The sequence below is a fragment of the Poecilia reticulata genome, chromosome 2 (genome assembly GCF_904066995.2).
Source record: "Poecilia reticulata chromosome 2, P_reticulata-male-v2, whole genome shotgun sequence".
Taxonomy (NCBI): Eukaryota; Metazoa; Chordata; class Actinopteri; order Cyprinodontiformes; family Poeciliidae; genus Poecilia; species Poecilia reticulata.
In genome coordinates, this window is record NC_088831.1 from 41,631,071 (window position 1) to 41,644,433 (window position 13,363).

General features: G+C 38.8%; 1 protein-coding gene across 23 annotated transcripts in view; it reads left to right on the plus strand.

The window, feature by feature from the left end:
• The window catches only part of ttn.2 (titin, tandem duplicate 2), a 214,487-nt gene that overhangs the window by 56,410 nt on the left and 144,714 nt on the right, over positions 1 to 13,363 (plus strand). For 18 of the 23 annotated variants that reach the window (XM_081604655.1, XM_081604668.1, XM_081604665.1 and 15 more), the window contains 18 exons: positions 99 to 377; positions 476 to 757; positions 920 to 1,198; positions 1,312 to 1,590; positions 2,123 to 2,401; positions 2,501 to 2,788; positions 2,879 to 3,157; positions 3,648 to 3,929; positions 4,182 to 4,460; positions 4,543 to 4,821; positions 5,105 to 5,383; positions 5,471 to 5,758; positions 5,847 to 6,125; positions 6,357 to 6,638; positions 9,384 to 9,662; positions 9,763 to 10,044; positions 10,936 to 11,214; positions 12,199 to 12,486. In XM_081604655.1, coding sequence (XP_081460781.1) covers positions 99 to 377; positions 476 to 757; positions 920 to 1,198; positions 1,312 to 1,590; positions 2,123 to 2,401; positions 2,501 to 2,788; positions 2,879 to 3,157; positions 3,648 to 3,929; positions 4,182 to 4,460; positions 4,543 to 4,821; positions 5,105 to 5,383; positions 5,471 to 5,758; positions 5,847 to 6,125; positions 6,357 to 6,638; positions 9,384 to 9,662; positions 9,763 to 10,044; positions 10,936 to 11,214; positions 12,199 to 12,486 — 5,061 coding nt within the window. The remainder of the gene's footprint in view (positions 1 to 98; positions 378 to 475; positions 758 to 919; positions 1,199 to 1,311; positions 1,591 to 2,122; positions 2,402 to 2,500; positions 2,789 to 2,878; positions 3,158 to 3,647; positions 3,930 to 4,181; positions 4,461 to 4,542; positions 4,822 to 5,104; positions 5,384 to 5,470; positions 5,759 to 5,846; positions 6,126 to 6,356; positions 6,639 to 9,383; positions 9,663 to 9,762; positions 10,045 to 10,935; positions 11,215 to 12,198; positions 12,487 to 13,363) is intronic. The other 5 variants (XM_081604675.1, XM_081604678.1, XM_081604669.1 and 2 more) reach the window with 4 other exon arrangements.

Below are 13,363 nucleotides of genomic sequence, written 5' to 3' on the forward strand. Positions count from 1 at the left end.
AGTCTTTGTCTTATTTTCCCTTTCTTTCTCTTGTGTGACGTTTGAAGAATTTCATGTTAACGTGACAAGACTATTTGTTTTTTGTTTATGGCCTCCAGAGCCCCCAGAGTTCACAGAGAAACCAGAAAACCAGGACGTTATACCAGGAGCCAAAGTCTCCTTCAGGGCAGCCTTCACTGGAACTGCTCCTTTGGCTGTTAAATGGTTCAAAGAGGAAAAAGAGGTTGTAACTGGAGGCATTTATTTTATAAAGAAAGATGCTTCTTCCAGCACTCTGGAGCTTCACTCTGTGAAACCCAGTGATTCCTCCAAATACATCTGCCAAGTGTCCAACGATGCTGGAAAAGTGGATTGCTCCACAGTTCTCTTTGTGAAAGGTTCTTGTCCTCCTTATATCTGCGTCCTTAAATCCCTGACATTGAAGTGACACTTACAAACCTTGTATCCTCTAATGAATGTTAACCTCTTCTCCCAGAACCTCCTGTGTTTGTACGAAAGCTTGACGCGACCAAGCTCGTCACAAGTGGCATCTCCATCAGGTTGGAGTGCAAAGTGTCAGGCAGTCCGGTCATCAGTTTCAAATGGTTCAAGGATGAGATGGAGATCAGCTCCAGTCCTAAATGTACAATCAGTGTGTCTGATGTAGAAGCAACTCTTGAAATATTGAACTGTGCAACTGGGGACAGTGGCGATTATGTCTGTGTTGCATCAAGTGAAGCAGGCAGTGATCGGTGCAGCAGTACAGTTACTGTCAAAGGTTGGTTCATCTACAGATCTCCTGAGTTTTATTGGTTAATTGCAGTTTTAATAAAGATAGTTTGATTTATTTAACTTTCAGTCAAAGATTACTGTACACTTTGTATTATACTTATTCAGTCCAGTTTTCTGCTCACTGACCGACATCATTACTGTCTTCTAGAACCACCGGTGTTTGTACGTAGCTTGGAGGCCAAAGATGTTGTGAAAGGTTCTGAGATGATGTTGGAGGGCCAAGTCTCTGGCTCTGCTCCTTTCACTGTGTCATTTTACAAAAACGCCAAGGCAATCAGAAATGACAAGAGACACAAAATCACAGTGAAAGAGGATCTGGTGGCTCTGCAAGTGCAGGCAGTCGAGGCTGGAGATGTTGGCTTGTACCAGTGCACTGTTGAGAATGAAGTGGGGTTATCAACCTGTGAATGTCAAGTGACACTCAAAGGTTGGTTAGATGCACCTATATTTTGTCCAAAACTTTAATCTGTAGTCAAAGACTTTCAGGCTTGATATGTGTGATATCTTGAGATTTTCATAATGTCCATCTTTGACTTGTAGAACCACCGTCTTTTGTAAAAAAGCTTGAAAATGTCAGTTCATTGGTGGGCAGTGATGTTTCTCTCCAATGCACACTGAAGGGCTCTGAGCCCATTACTGTGACCTGGCTAAAGGACAACCATGAGCTCAAAGAAGCTGAAAATGTTAACATTTCATATGAGAACAAGACTGCCCTGCTGCACATTAACGGATTGCACAACAAACATGGAGGAAAATACTCCTGCCAGGCACAGAATCAGGCTGGTAGCCAGACATGCTCTGCTGTTCTGACAGTCAAAGGTTGGTTAAACCTTTTAATTTTGGTTTGCGCTCTTTTTTTGTAGTTATAATCTTAGTCATTCATATTTGAATACAATAACAAGCAAGAGGTTTCACTGAAACAGCCAATGTCTTCATATTTTACCTAAAGTTGCAAAGTGTAGCAACAATCCACTACAAACTTCATGTCAAGACAATTTGCAACACAAACAAGTCCAATTTATATCCAGATCTATATAATTCATATTCTTTTTATCTTCATCACTAGATGTCAGTATTTTTATGCAGTTCTCATTTAGGTAATTGCCCTAACAGCTATTGATCAGATCTCCAAAAAACCATCTCAACATACAAATGTTAGCATTTAGCATTGGTTTCAACCATCAACCTCTACATCTACACAACCTGCAAGACTAGGTATGTCCAAGTGTTAGTTAGAAGGGAACAGATTGGGATTGGACCCATATGAATGACTCTGCAAGTAAACAAGAACCAGATGCTTCTCCTGAAATGTTAATTTTCTCTTTAAAATACGTTCTTCTTGATGTATCAGAACCAGCTAAGATCACAGAAGACGCTAAGTCCATCAGTGTGACTCAGGGGGATCCGGCCACATTAGAGGTCAGGTTCTCTGGGACAAAACCACTGAAGGCCAAATGGCTTAGGGCTGGCAAGGAGCTGACCTCAGGCCAGAGATTTAAAGTACAGACCACAGACACCAGCTCTGTGCTCAAAATTCTCAAAACTGAGAAAACCGACAGTGGTGAATTCACCTTTGAGATTTCTAATGACGTTGGACAAAGTTCTTGCGAGGCCACGCTCACCGTTCTTGGTCAGTACTTAATGTGCACGGGTAACGTTAAAGTAAACTTTGCTTGTTCTCATCAAAATTTACAACTTGTAACTCTTGTTTTTATGTTATTCATGTCAGATCAAATAATTCCTCCATCCTTTACGAGAAAACTGAAGCAAACAGAAGGTATTAAAGGATCATTCGCTCATCTGGAATGCCTTGTGTCAGGCTCTCTGCCGATTACTGTCCAGTGGTACAAAGACGAGAAGGAGATTCAGGCTGATGATAGACATAAATGTACATTCTTTGAGAATGTTGCTTGCCTGGAAGTATCTGATCTTCACCTTAAAGATGGTGGAAGTTATACATGCATCGCCAAAAACAAAGCAGGGACAGTCCAGTGCTCAGGAATCTTGTTCGTAAAAGGTCTGGAATGGTTGATTTGTCTAGTTTTATTGTTAACTGAAAGGATTTTTGGCTTCTCTTCACAAGCAGTGACTTGCTTCTCTCTTTCAGAACCACCATGCATTCTTGAAAAGCCTGAATCCATGAATGTGTTACCTGGATCAAAGGTCCAGTTTGATGTACTGCTCTCTGGCACACCCCCACTGAACATCAAATGGTTTAAAAACAAGAAAGAGATTTTATCAAGTGCTGATTGCTCTGTGATTAAAGACAACACATCCAGTTCACTGGAGCTTTTCTTTGCTAAGAGCTCAGATTCTGGAGACTATGTGTGTGAAATTCAGAATGATGTGGGATCCACTTCCTGCCAAGCAACGCTTTTCGTCAAAGGTTCTCTGTCGTAACTTTATATTTGAATCTCCTGCAGATGCACATTTAAATTTGTTTACAGATTGTAATTTTTTTTTTATGTAGTTGCTTGTTCTGAATAGTCATGCTTTACTCATTAAGTCTAGACCGGTGGTTCTCAATATTTTTATAACAAGTATCAACTAAGTAAATATTGACAAACTTGCTGTTAGTAGTTATGGTCACTAAGCACATCAATTAAATAGCTGGTGTCTATTTACATAAGTTACTACATTCATATTTACCTCAGAATTGATTAAAACCAACATTTCTTCTGAATGCTTTTAATCCAATCCAAATACCACAAATCATGCACATACCACAGTTTGAGAACCAGGGGTCTAAACCATTTGAAAGTAGTTAGAGAGAAAATTCTCATATCTCACATTTTAAGCCCCAGCTGTACTCATCATGATAGTTTCTAAAGATTATTTATACCACAGCTCATTTGGCTTTTTATTTTACTTCTCAGAGCCTCCTAAGTTCACTCGGACACCAGACCGTGTGTCCGTAGTGCGTCCCGGGCAAAGCAAAGTGTTTGAGTGCCAGGTGACCGGCACACCTGAAATAGACATCTATTGGTTCAAGGAGGGCTCTGAGATCAGCGCCAGTGATCGCTTCAAGATGGCCTTTGTAAACTCTGTCGCTACTCTGGAGGTTTGCGGGGCTGAAATTAAAGACGGTGGCCTTTACTACTGTGAGGCTCGCAATGAGGCTGGCAGTGAGAGCTGCAGCATGGAGCTCAAAGTGAAAGGTTTGTTGGGCTGGAGCTTCAAGACTCCAAACACTAGGAAATTATCCTTAAAGTTAAATTGTCAGAGTTTTTCATGCTCTGTCCGTTAACGAGAACGGAGCATATTTGGTAGATGTCTCTTTGAAGCTAAATGACGTAATGGACCTAACTCACTATAATTCGGTGGTTAAACACATGTATAGCATCAAATATTTACTAGAGCATTACCTGTTGAGGTAAAGTTATATGATAGTTTTTCTTCTTTTGTCTCAGAACCACCAACTTTTATTAAAGAACTTTCTCCAGCTGATGTTGTGAAGGGTTCAACGGCATCTTTTGAATGCCAGATTGCTGGAACAGGTCCATTTCAGATAACCTGGCACAAAGATGGAAAAGAGATCAAGCCCAGTGCAAAACATGGCTTTTCCCAGATAAATGATACTTTGACCCTAGAGATCCACAGATGTGATGGTGTAGATGTGGCTGGATATCAGTGTACTGTAGCTAATGAGGTTGGAACCTGCACTTGTAAAACAACTCTAAACCTCAAAGGTTGGTTTCTTTAGATTTAAACGTCCCTTATTTTTAGTTTTTGTAGTGAAAACCACTAACTTCACATTATTTTTTCCAATAGAACCTCCAACCTTTACCAGGAGGATTGAGGACAGTGTTACTGTCCTGGGTAAACTGGCGCAGTTTCAGTGTGTTGTTGTGGGTTCTCCAACTCTTTCTGTCCAATGGCAGAAAGATGAGAGCTGGATTTTGGAGGATCCAAGGATTGAGAGAACTTTTGAAAACAATGTGGCGACTCTCAGGATTTCTGCCTGTGAAGCGTCTCATTCAGGCAGATACAGCTGCCAGGTGATAAATGAGGCTGGGCAAGATAAATGCTTCGGTACTCTCACAGTTCAAGGTAATCTGCTCAACCAACAATCCTTACTCCATACTTTTCACACTTACAAAGCCATTTCATTATGTACACCTTGCTAGCACCGGGTAGGACCCTTTGTTCTCAGAAATATCCTAATTCTTCATCCCATTTATTCAACAATGTGCCTGAAATATTCCTCAGAGATTTGGGTCCATATTGACATTATATCATATTATGCAATAGAAAGGATGTACCTATAAAGTGGTTGGTGAGTGAATATTAAAGCAAGGAATCGATTTAATCCTGACTTTGCTCTGCGTTGTAGAACCCCCTCAGATCTTAGAGAAGCCTGAGGAAATCAAGGTAACAGTCGGAGATCCAGTCAGTCTGGACTGTAAGGTGAAAGGCTCACCTGAGCTCAAGGTGAGATGGATGAAAGATGGCAAGGAGCTTCAGTCCATTAGGCAGCACAAGCTGATCTTTGAGAACAACATCAGCAGCCTAAAGATTCAGGGAGCGCAGAAAGCAGATGAAGGAGAGTATGTGTTTGAGGTGTCAAACCACATCAGCAGCTGCTCCTGCAAAGTTAAAGTGGTCGTATTAGGTTGGTGTGACCATCCCCACTAATGAGCTACATCAACTACACACTGATTCAATCATGTTTACCTTCTTACTCCTCTTTTGGTGACAGAGCAAGTAATTCCTCCAAGCTTCATCAAACCACTGGTAGAAATGCAGGAGATTCTGGGCTCATTTGTTCAGATTTGCTGTAAAATATCCGGTTCCCTCCCAATCTCTGTGGAGTGGCAGAAAGATGGGAGTAAAATCTCCAGTGGTGTCAAACACAAACTGATCCAGCAGGACAACTCTGTGTCTGTGGAAATCGAACAGCTTGAAAGACCTGATGCTGGGTCGTATTCTTGCAAACTGACCAATGCAGCTGGGAGCTGTGAATGTAGTGGATCCCTCAGTGTCAAAGGTCAGACACTGCTCTTCAGTTTGACTGTCGTAATGTGCTGAAAGAAAGGTGAGTACCTCTTTAACCCGGTTTATTGTCTTGCCTTCAGAGCCTCCCAGCTTTGTGTTGCTGCCCGAGTCACAGGCGGCTCTGCCCAATGCCACAGTTCGCTTCAAAAGCATGTTTACGGGCACGCCGCCCTTTACGGTCAAATGGTTCAAGGACGACACGGAGCTCATGACCGGGCCAACATGTTTCACAGGCGTGGATGAAACGTCCTGCTTCTTAGAGCTCTACTCAGTGGCCGTCACTCAGAGTGGAATTTACTCTTGCCAAGTCAGCAACGATGCTGGTTCTGTACGCTGTAGTGCAGATTTGACTGTCAAAGGTTGGGACTCACAATTTTCTGAATCGATTCTTCATCTCATGCTCCAGCTAAACCCATCCTTCCTACTTTATAGTGCAGTGATTCTGTTCACTCAGATGTAGTACATCAAAATGTGTCTGGTCTTTGCATTGCATTCGCTGCTAACTCATGATTGTCAGCTTGTATGTTCTGTTACTGTCTGTTCTGTTTGCTTCCAGCTGCTGATTGTCTGTCTGTGTTTTGGCCTTCCAGAACCACCTGAGTTTGTGCTGAAACTTCCCGCCACTAAGTTTGTAAAGCGGGACGAATCACTCCGCCTGGAGTGCAAAGTCCGTGGCACAGCCCCTCTGAAAACAACCTGGTACAAACACGACACCAAGGTCTCGGACGGGGGCAACTACAGGACCTCGTTTGTTGACTCGGTAGCTGTCCTGGAGCTGGTGTCCAGCAGCTTTGATGATGACGGAGTTTACACCTGTGAAGCTCAGAATGATGCTGGCAGTGTGAGCTGCAGCACCACACTTACGGTTAAAGGTCAGCCTCCCACGGACGTCTAACAAGCCTCTAATACTTGGTGCTCACGGTTAAAGCTGACATCTGTAACATCTCTTTATCTCCATCTTGAATCTGAGCAACCACCATCAGAAGTGATCTTCTTCATCTTAATCATTAATCAGATTGACTTCACTTGTGCCTTCTTTTGAAATGAAACACAACTTATTAACAAACATGCTATAATAAATTCTAACATTTCCTCAACAACTCATATTCTAGCCATACTTAACTACATACTTACCAAACACTACTTCCTAAACATCTGATTCCAACTCATTCTACATCCCCACTGCAAAACCACAAGAAGTTACAAAGTATTTTTGTCTAGTTTTGAGGGTAAATATCTGATTACATTTAAAATATGACAAAACTGACTTGGTAACTTCTCAGAAATATACAGTGGCTTATTTTAAGTCAATAATTCTTGAATATAGATTTACATCCCCAATATAGATTTAAAAAATACCAGTTCCATTGGCAATTTTTTTTCACTTCTAACACAACATTTTCCCATGTTATAATTGAAAAAATCTGCCAGTGGATCTTGTACGTTTTACTGATATTCAAGAATTGTTTACTTAAAACAAGCTCACATCATACTGGAAAGTTACTCGAGTTAGTTTTAGTTTTATTTAAAGTAGACTAGGATATTTTCACTAGCAACAAAAATACTTGGTAAGTTTTTGTTATTAAGTTTATTGTTTGGTGTACAAGTCCTTTATTCCCTTTTTTACTAAATAATAACACAAGAAATTTTCCTAACACCTTCTAACATCATCTGGGCTTCGGTCCAGTCAACACTGATCCTCCAAGATGTAAACACACCATCTGAATGATTTCTTAAATCTTCTAATTGAAGATAATTCCTATAAAATGGCCTCCAAAGATTCAAACCCAGAACCTTCTTTGTGCTACCCCACTGTGCTGCCCCCTTTTAATTGTTACATTTGTTTAAGTTGACCTTGTTAACACCTACTAGTGATTTTCTTAAATTTTGAACTTGAAGCAAAATTCACCTTAATCCATCCAAACTCTTGAGTTTATAAACTCTATATTTGATCTTTGAACACATTAAGTGTTGTTTCTGCAAATTTACAGTTAACTACCTGTGGGTCGCATTTTTTTATTCTTTTAAATTTTTACAATGCAACTTTCTTTAATTTCCAGATAAGTTTCTACTGATCTATTAGCAGTTTTTCCCTCCACTAACTGCACACTTTGACCTTCACTAAAGTTACCAATCTCATTTAATTATCAACTTGTTTTTCTTTTTTAGGAGCTGTTGTCTTAAAAGTTTCTGACATAGTTCCAATATGTAAACCTTATTTAGCCCTGATTTCCACCAAATAAAAATCCCATTTAGACCAAGCAGTTTGGTCCTCTGGTGCATCTCAGTAATTTAGAAAGAAGTTCATGTATTTCATAAAACTCAAAACTCATTTATAGATTCATTAAACACACACTGGGGGTTTTTGAATTCCTATTATTATGGCTTATAACCAATTAAATCCCAAAATTGCTTTTTTGAAAATTATAATATTACATAAGACCAATTAAAACAAATGAAGCTCCAACCAATTATTGAATCCAAATACTGTGCATTACAATGTATGTATTATTTATATTAATATTTATAGGCTATTTGTTAAAATTGCCATTTAATTTGGTCTTATGTATCATTTTGAGTTTCAGTAACTGGAAGTCAAAATTATCACAATTAACAGAGCCAAGCAACTGAAAAATGTCACCCTATTTAAAATTACTGAAACATATTAACTATGCATCCCTGTGTCAGAAAAACCCCTCAAATTATCTAAGAAGCAAAACCAAAATCTGTTGTTTATGTAAAAAAAAAAAAAACACTTGAAAGCAAAGACTGAAACTAAATGTAAAAGTTATTTCCACTCTCATTTTAGTCAAGATATAGCAATAAAAATAACCTTTTACTTGTTTTAAAGGTAAAAGGTAGTTGTATATTTGATCACACATCTGGAATTCATGAATTAAACTATAAAAGAAAAATGGAGATTGTTTAGCCTGGAACTAAACCTCCAATCACAACTGCTCAACAACATGAATATAAATCGCAGCAGATTTATTCCTAAACAGAGTTGAAATTGTGCTGATAAAATAACATTTTCAGTAATTTTTTTTTTCATTTTTTGGCTAAATTCTGATCTTTTCACCCTCCTCCAAAATCTGATTTGCACCAGATTTTTGGAACCATATATAAATTGGACAATATCCGGTTTATATTGGTCTAAATCGGATATGGTCATGTCGCATTTTATTAAACTTTTACATTGATGTGAAATAGGCTTCATAGTCCTGCACCAGAAAAAGACAGATGTGGTAAATCTGGATGAAAGCAATGAGTGAAATTTTAATCATGAAATATTGAAAGAAGTCTGTGTCTTTGGATCTCACCACAGTGTAACTTGCTAATTTTGGCGAAATGTAAATATTTGTTAGACTTTCTAAACTCAATTTAGATGTTTACAAAGCTTCCACATTTAATTCATATGTAATAACCCAGACATTTAGAGACAGTTTAATAATTCAAGAAATAATATCTTCATTCAAGAAATACTCTGTTAGACCGCAGAGATTTCATACTTTTACAAAATCACCTAAAACTCCGGTTACAGCTGTCAGCTTTGAGCTTTTAGTTATGATTCATTTTTCCCGTTCTGCCTCTGTAACGGTTTCCTGATCTTTTCGTAGACCCCCCTGCATTTGTGAAAGTACCCCAGCCTGTTGAGGGGCTGATGGGTAGGGATGTGAGCTTGTACTGCGAGATGAGCGGTTCCGCTCCGTTCCAGGTCGCCTGGTTCAAAGACAGGAAACCTCTGATGGAGAGCAGGAAGTATAAGATGGTGGGCGAGGGCAGCTCAGCCACTCTGCATGTCATTGGGATAGAGCCTTCGGACGCCGGCGAGTATGAGTGCAAAGTTACAAACAGTGTAGGAAGTGACTCCTGCCACACTTCGGTTAAACTCAGAGGTCAGTATTGAAAGTAGTGGACCTTCAGGCTACCTTACCCCCCTCCCTCCGCTCCTGCCACCTTTTCTCACTCTGCCTTCTGCGCTGTTTTTGTCCTCAGAGCCGCCATCATTTGTGGAGAAACTGTCCAACATGACAGTGATGCTGGGAGAGGAGGTGACCCTTAAGGCCACCGTTAGAGGCTCTGAACCCATTACTGTGTCCTGGGTTCAGGACAAGGATCACATTCTCAGGGACAGTGACAACAGGAAAATCACCTTTGAGAACAACCAGGTGGCGCTTACTGTGTTTAAGGCGGATGCAACCGTTGCAGGCAGATACACCTGCCAACTCAGAAATGATGCTGGGAGTGTGGATTGTTTCGCTAACTTGACTGTCCTAGGTTTGTAATCGTATAATTCTCTCTTCCTCTGTCAGTGTTGTTGGACGGTGTATTGTAAATAGAAAAGAAAGGAGTAAATTTTCACCAAAAACTCAGATAATTTGAGATTAATCTCATAAGATCACATAAGTTTTCTAGAAAAAATAAGCAAGTTTCTGAGCTCCAAAAGTTGAAAATTTGCTGGGGAAAAAATATCAAATTTTTAGGTTAATCTCAGAAATTTTCTAGAAGAAACTTGAAAATTTCTGAGCTCCAATGGTTGAAAATTTACTAGAATTTTTTTTTTTTTTATCTTTAGTTTAATCTTGGAAAACGTCCAGGAAACACAAGAAAGTTTCTAAGATCCAAACATTTAAAATCTGCTAGAAATAAAATCTTAATTTTTTAGATTAATTTCTGAAATTTGCTAGAAAAATTAGAAAATTTCTGATCTTAAAAAGTGAAACTTGCCAGAAAAAAAACAAAATTTTTGAGATTAATTTTACAAATTCCCTCGCAAAAACATGAACATTTCTGAGTTTGAAAAGTCAAAAATTGTGAAACTCAGAACTTCAACTCAATTTTAAAATATCAGACTTTTGAACCTCAGAAATTTCCATGTTTTTCCTAGAAAATTTGTTATTTTTTTCTCAATGTTAAATTTTTCATAGTAAAATTTCTGAGATAAATCTAGAGGTTTTTTTCAAGCACATTTGACTTTTCTAACTCAGAAATTTTCATGTTATAAAATATCTGAGATTATTCCCAAACTTTCTGAATTTTTTGGCAGAAATGTACTCCTTCTCTGCTTCTATCTATAATGACCCCAATACGCCGTCGTATTCTTGTCTGTCAATCGGTGTCTTGTCCATGTTTGATGAAAAAGCATGTTCTGCTCCTTCCCACTTCCAGAACCAGCTAAGATCATAGATAAACCCGACACTTTGAGCGTGACGGCCGGCGACATGGCCGCCCTGGAGGTCAAAGTGTGCGGTACGCCGGAGCTCGTCCCCAAGTGGTTCAAAGACGGCATGGAGCTGGCCACATCCGGGAAGTACAAGATCTCCTTCTCGCAGATGATCTCCAGTCTGAACGTGCTTTCTACTGAGAAACTGGACTCTGGGGAATACACCTTCCAGGTCATGAACCAAGTGGGAAAAGACCTGAGTAAAATTAATCTCACTGTTTTGGGTGGGTGTTGAATCTGTGTTAATTTGGTTTGAAAATATGTAACATTGTGTGATTCCTTTTAGTTTGTGGTAAATGTGGTTTTATTATGTAAAAGATTAAGAAAAATCTACATCAACAAAAATTTATTTCAGCAGTTCAAGTCAAAAGGAGAAACTCATTATATAGATTCATTAAACACATAATGAAAAAACTAAATATTACCAAGTATTTTGGTCTAGTTTCTAGTTGCAAATATCTTAGTGCATTAGAAATAAGACAAAACTAACTTAAAAGTGACTTTTCAGCTAGATTTAGGAGTTTGTTTTTTAATATTGATAAACAGTTCTAGTTCCACTGGCAGTCGTTTTCACTTATAAGACATTTTCCCATTTTACAAGTGAGAAAATCTGCCAGTGGAGCTAGAACTTTTCATTAATAATAATATTTACTTAAAACAAGCTCCTCTATGTTGCTGGAAAGTTATTCTACGTTAGTTTTGTCTTATTTCAAGCATACTAAGGCATTTGCACTAGAAACTAGATTAATAAAAAGTCGTTTCTGCATTGAGATTCTCATAAAGTTAAATATAAAACATCTTTTCACCTTGATGTTATTTGGCACAATACAGATCTAACAGGTGTTATTAGATTGATAAAATAACATTTAAGCACACAACTGTAATGTCAATGGTTATATTTAGAGTTTGGAGGGCCACATGGAAACTTCTAGCGGACCAGATTTGGCCCACGGGCCTTTAGTTTGACACATGCTGTGGTGTATGTTGTTTTATTTTATCTTTACTTATTTTTTCTTAGCTTTTTAAAACATATATTTAGCATTCTTTGTATTTTCTAAAGTTGTAAATTGTATAAACCTTAAAAACCTAGAAGGGCAGACTCGCTCTGACTTCCTGAAATAAAAATATTTTAATGATATTGTGATTCACCGAGTTGCAGCTGCAAACCTGAGCATGTTCTTACAAACTGTTGCCTCCGTCATCAACAGATAAGACGGTTCCTCCATCGTTCACCAGGAAGCTGAAGGACTGTAAGATGACGGTAGGAGAAGCTGCAGAGATGGAGTGCAAAGTGTCGGGCTCCCCACCTTTTACTATTTCATGGTACCACGATGGTGAGGAGATTCAGAGCGGGCCGAACTGCGAGGTTTCCTTCAGCGACAACAGCTGCACGCTCAGAGTGCCGACCCTGAGGCTGACTGACTCCGGGGTTTACAAGTGCAAAGCCATCAACAAGGCTGGTTTCAGCGAAACCTCAGCAACTTTGGCTGTCAAAGGTCAGTTCCTGCTTCATGTTGAGCGCTTCTGTTTTGGTTCTGTTCAGTGAAACATCTAAGCTCACATTCTGGGGATGCAAATAATTAATCTACTTATGATTTGTTGTTCATTAACCAAAGATTAAAATTAGCTCCAACTGCCACTTAGACCTTCATTTAGTGTTGTAGCTTGGTTGCCATCCAGCAGAGGGCGCCACTGGTCATCTTTAAGTAGAGCCAGTTAATAATATAAGAACTGAAAATAGAAATTGTCAAACTGGGTCCGTTAAGAGATACAACATGAACTTTGTGCAGTTCTGTTTCGAAATATAAAAACTGGACAAAGTTTCATCTTAATAGCGTTTTGTTCAGCCGAGCTGCATGACGGAGCAGCATCAAGTTCTCATTTAAAAATTATTAATTTGTTAAAAAGCGAGGATGTGTCAACAGAAAAGTGGAGAGCATAACCGAGAAAAATTGTTACATGTTGGTAAAAAAAACATGAAGAGAATAAGCAGAGTTGATTTTGAAGGCAGTTAATTCCCTTCATGGAGCAAAGTTTTAACATCCCTTTAAGAGCAACAGACGGTATTTCTGTATGAACATCTCTCTGTGTTGGGGGAATTAAGTTTCACATATTTTATTCTTTCCGTATTTTACTTTTCTATTGAGCAACCTAAGAGGTTCTTGTTTTTTATATTTTGTCAATATGTTTCAGTTTAATAATATGAGAAAAGCACAAGTTTCTGCTTATTAATACAGTTAGCACAAAACAATGTTAAAATTGACTGTTTTTGTTTTTTAATTCACCATACTGTCAATTCTTGGTCCACTACAAGTCTCAGGTTTTTAAGAAAATAGCCTTTTATTTATTAAATTATCCTTAGTCGGTCAATCA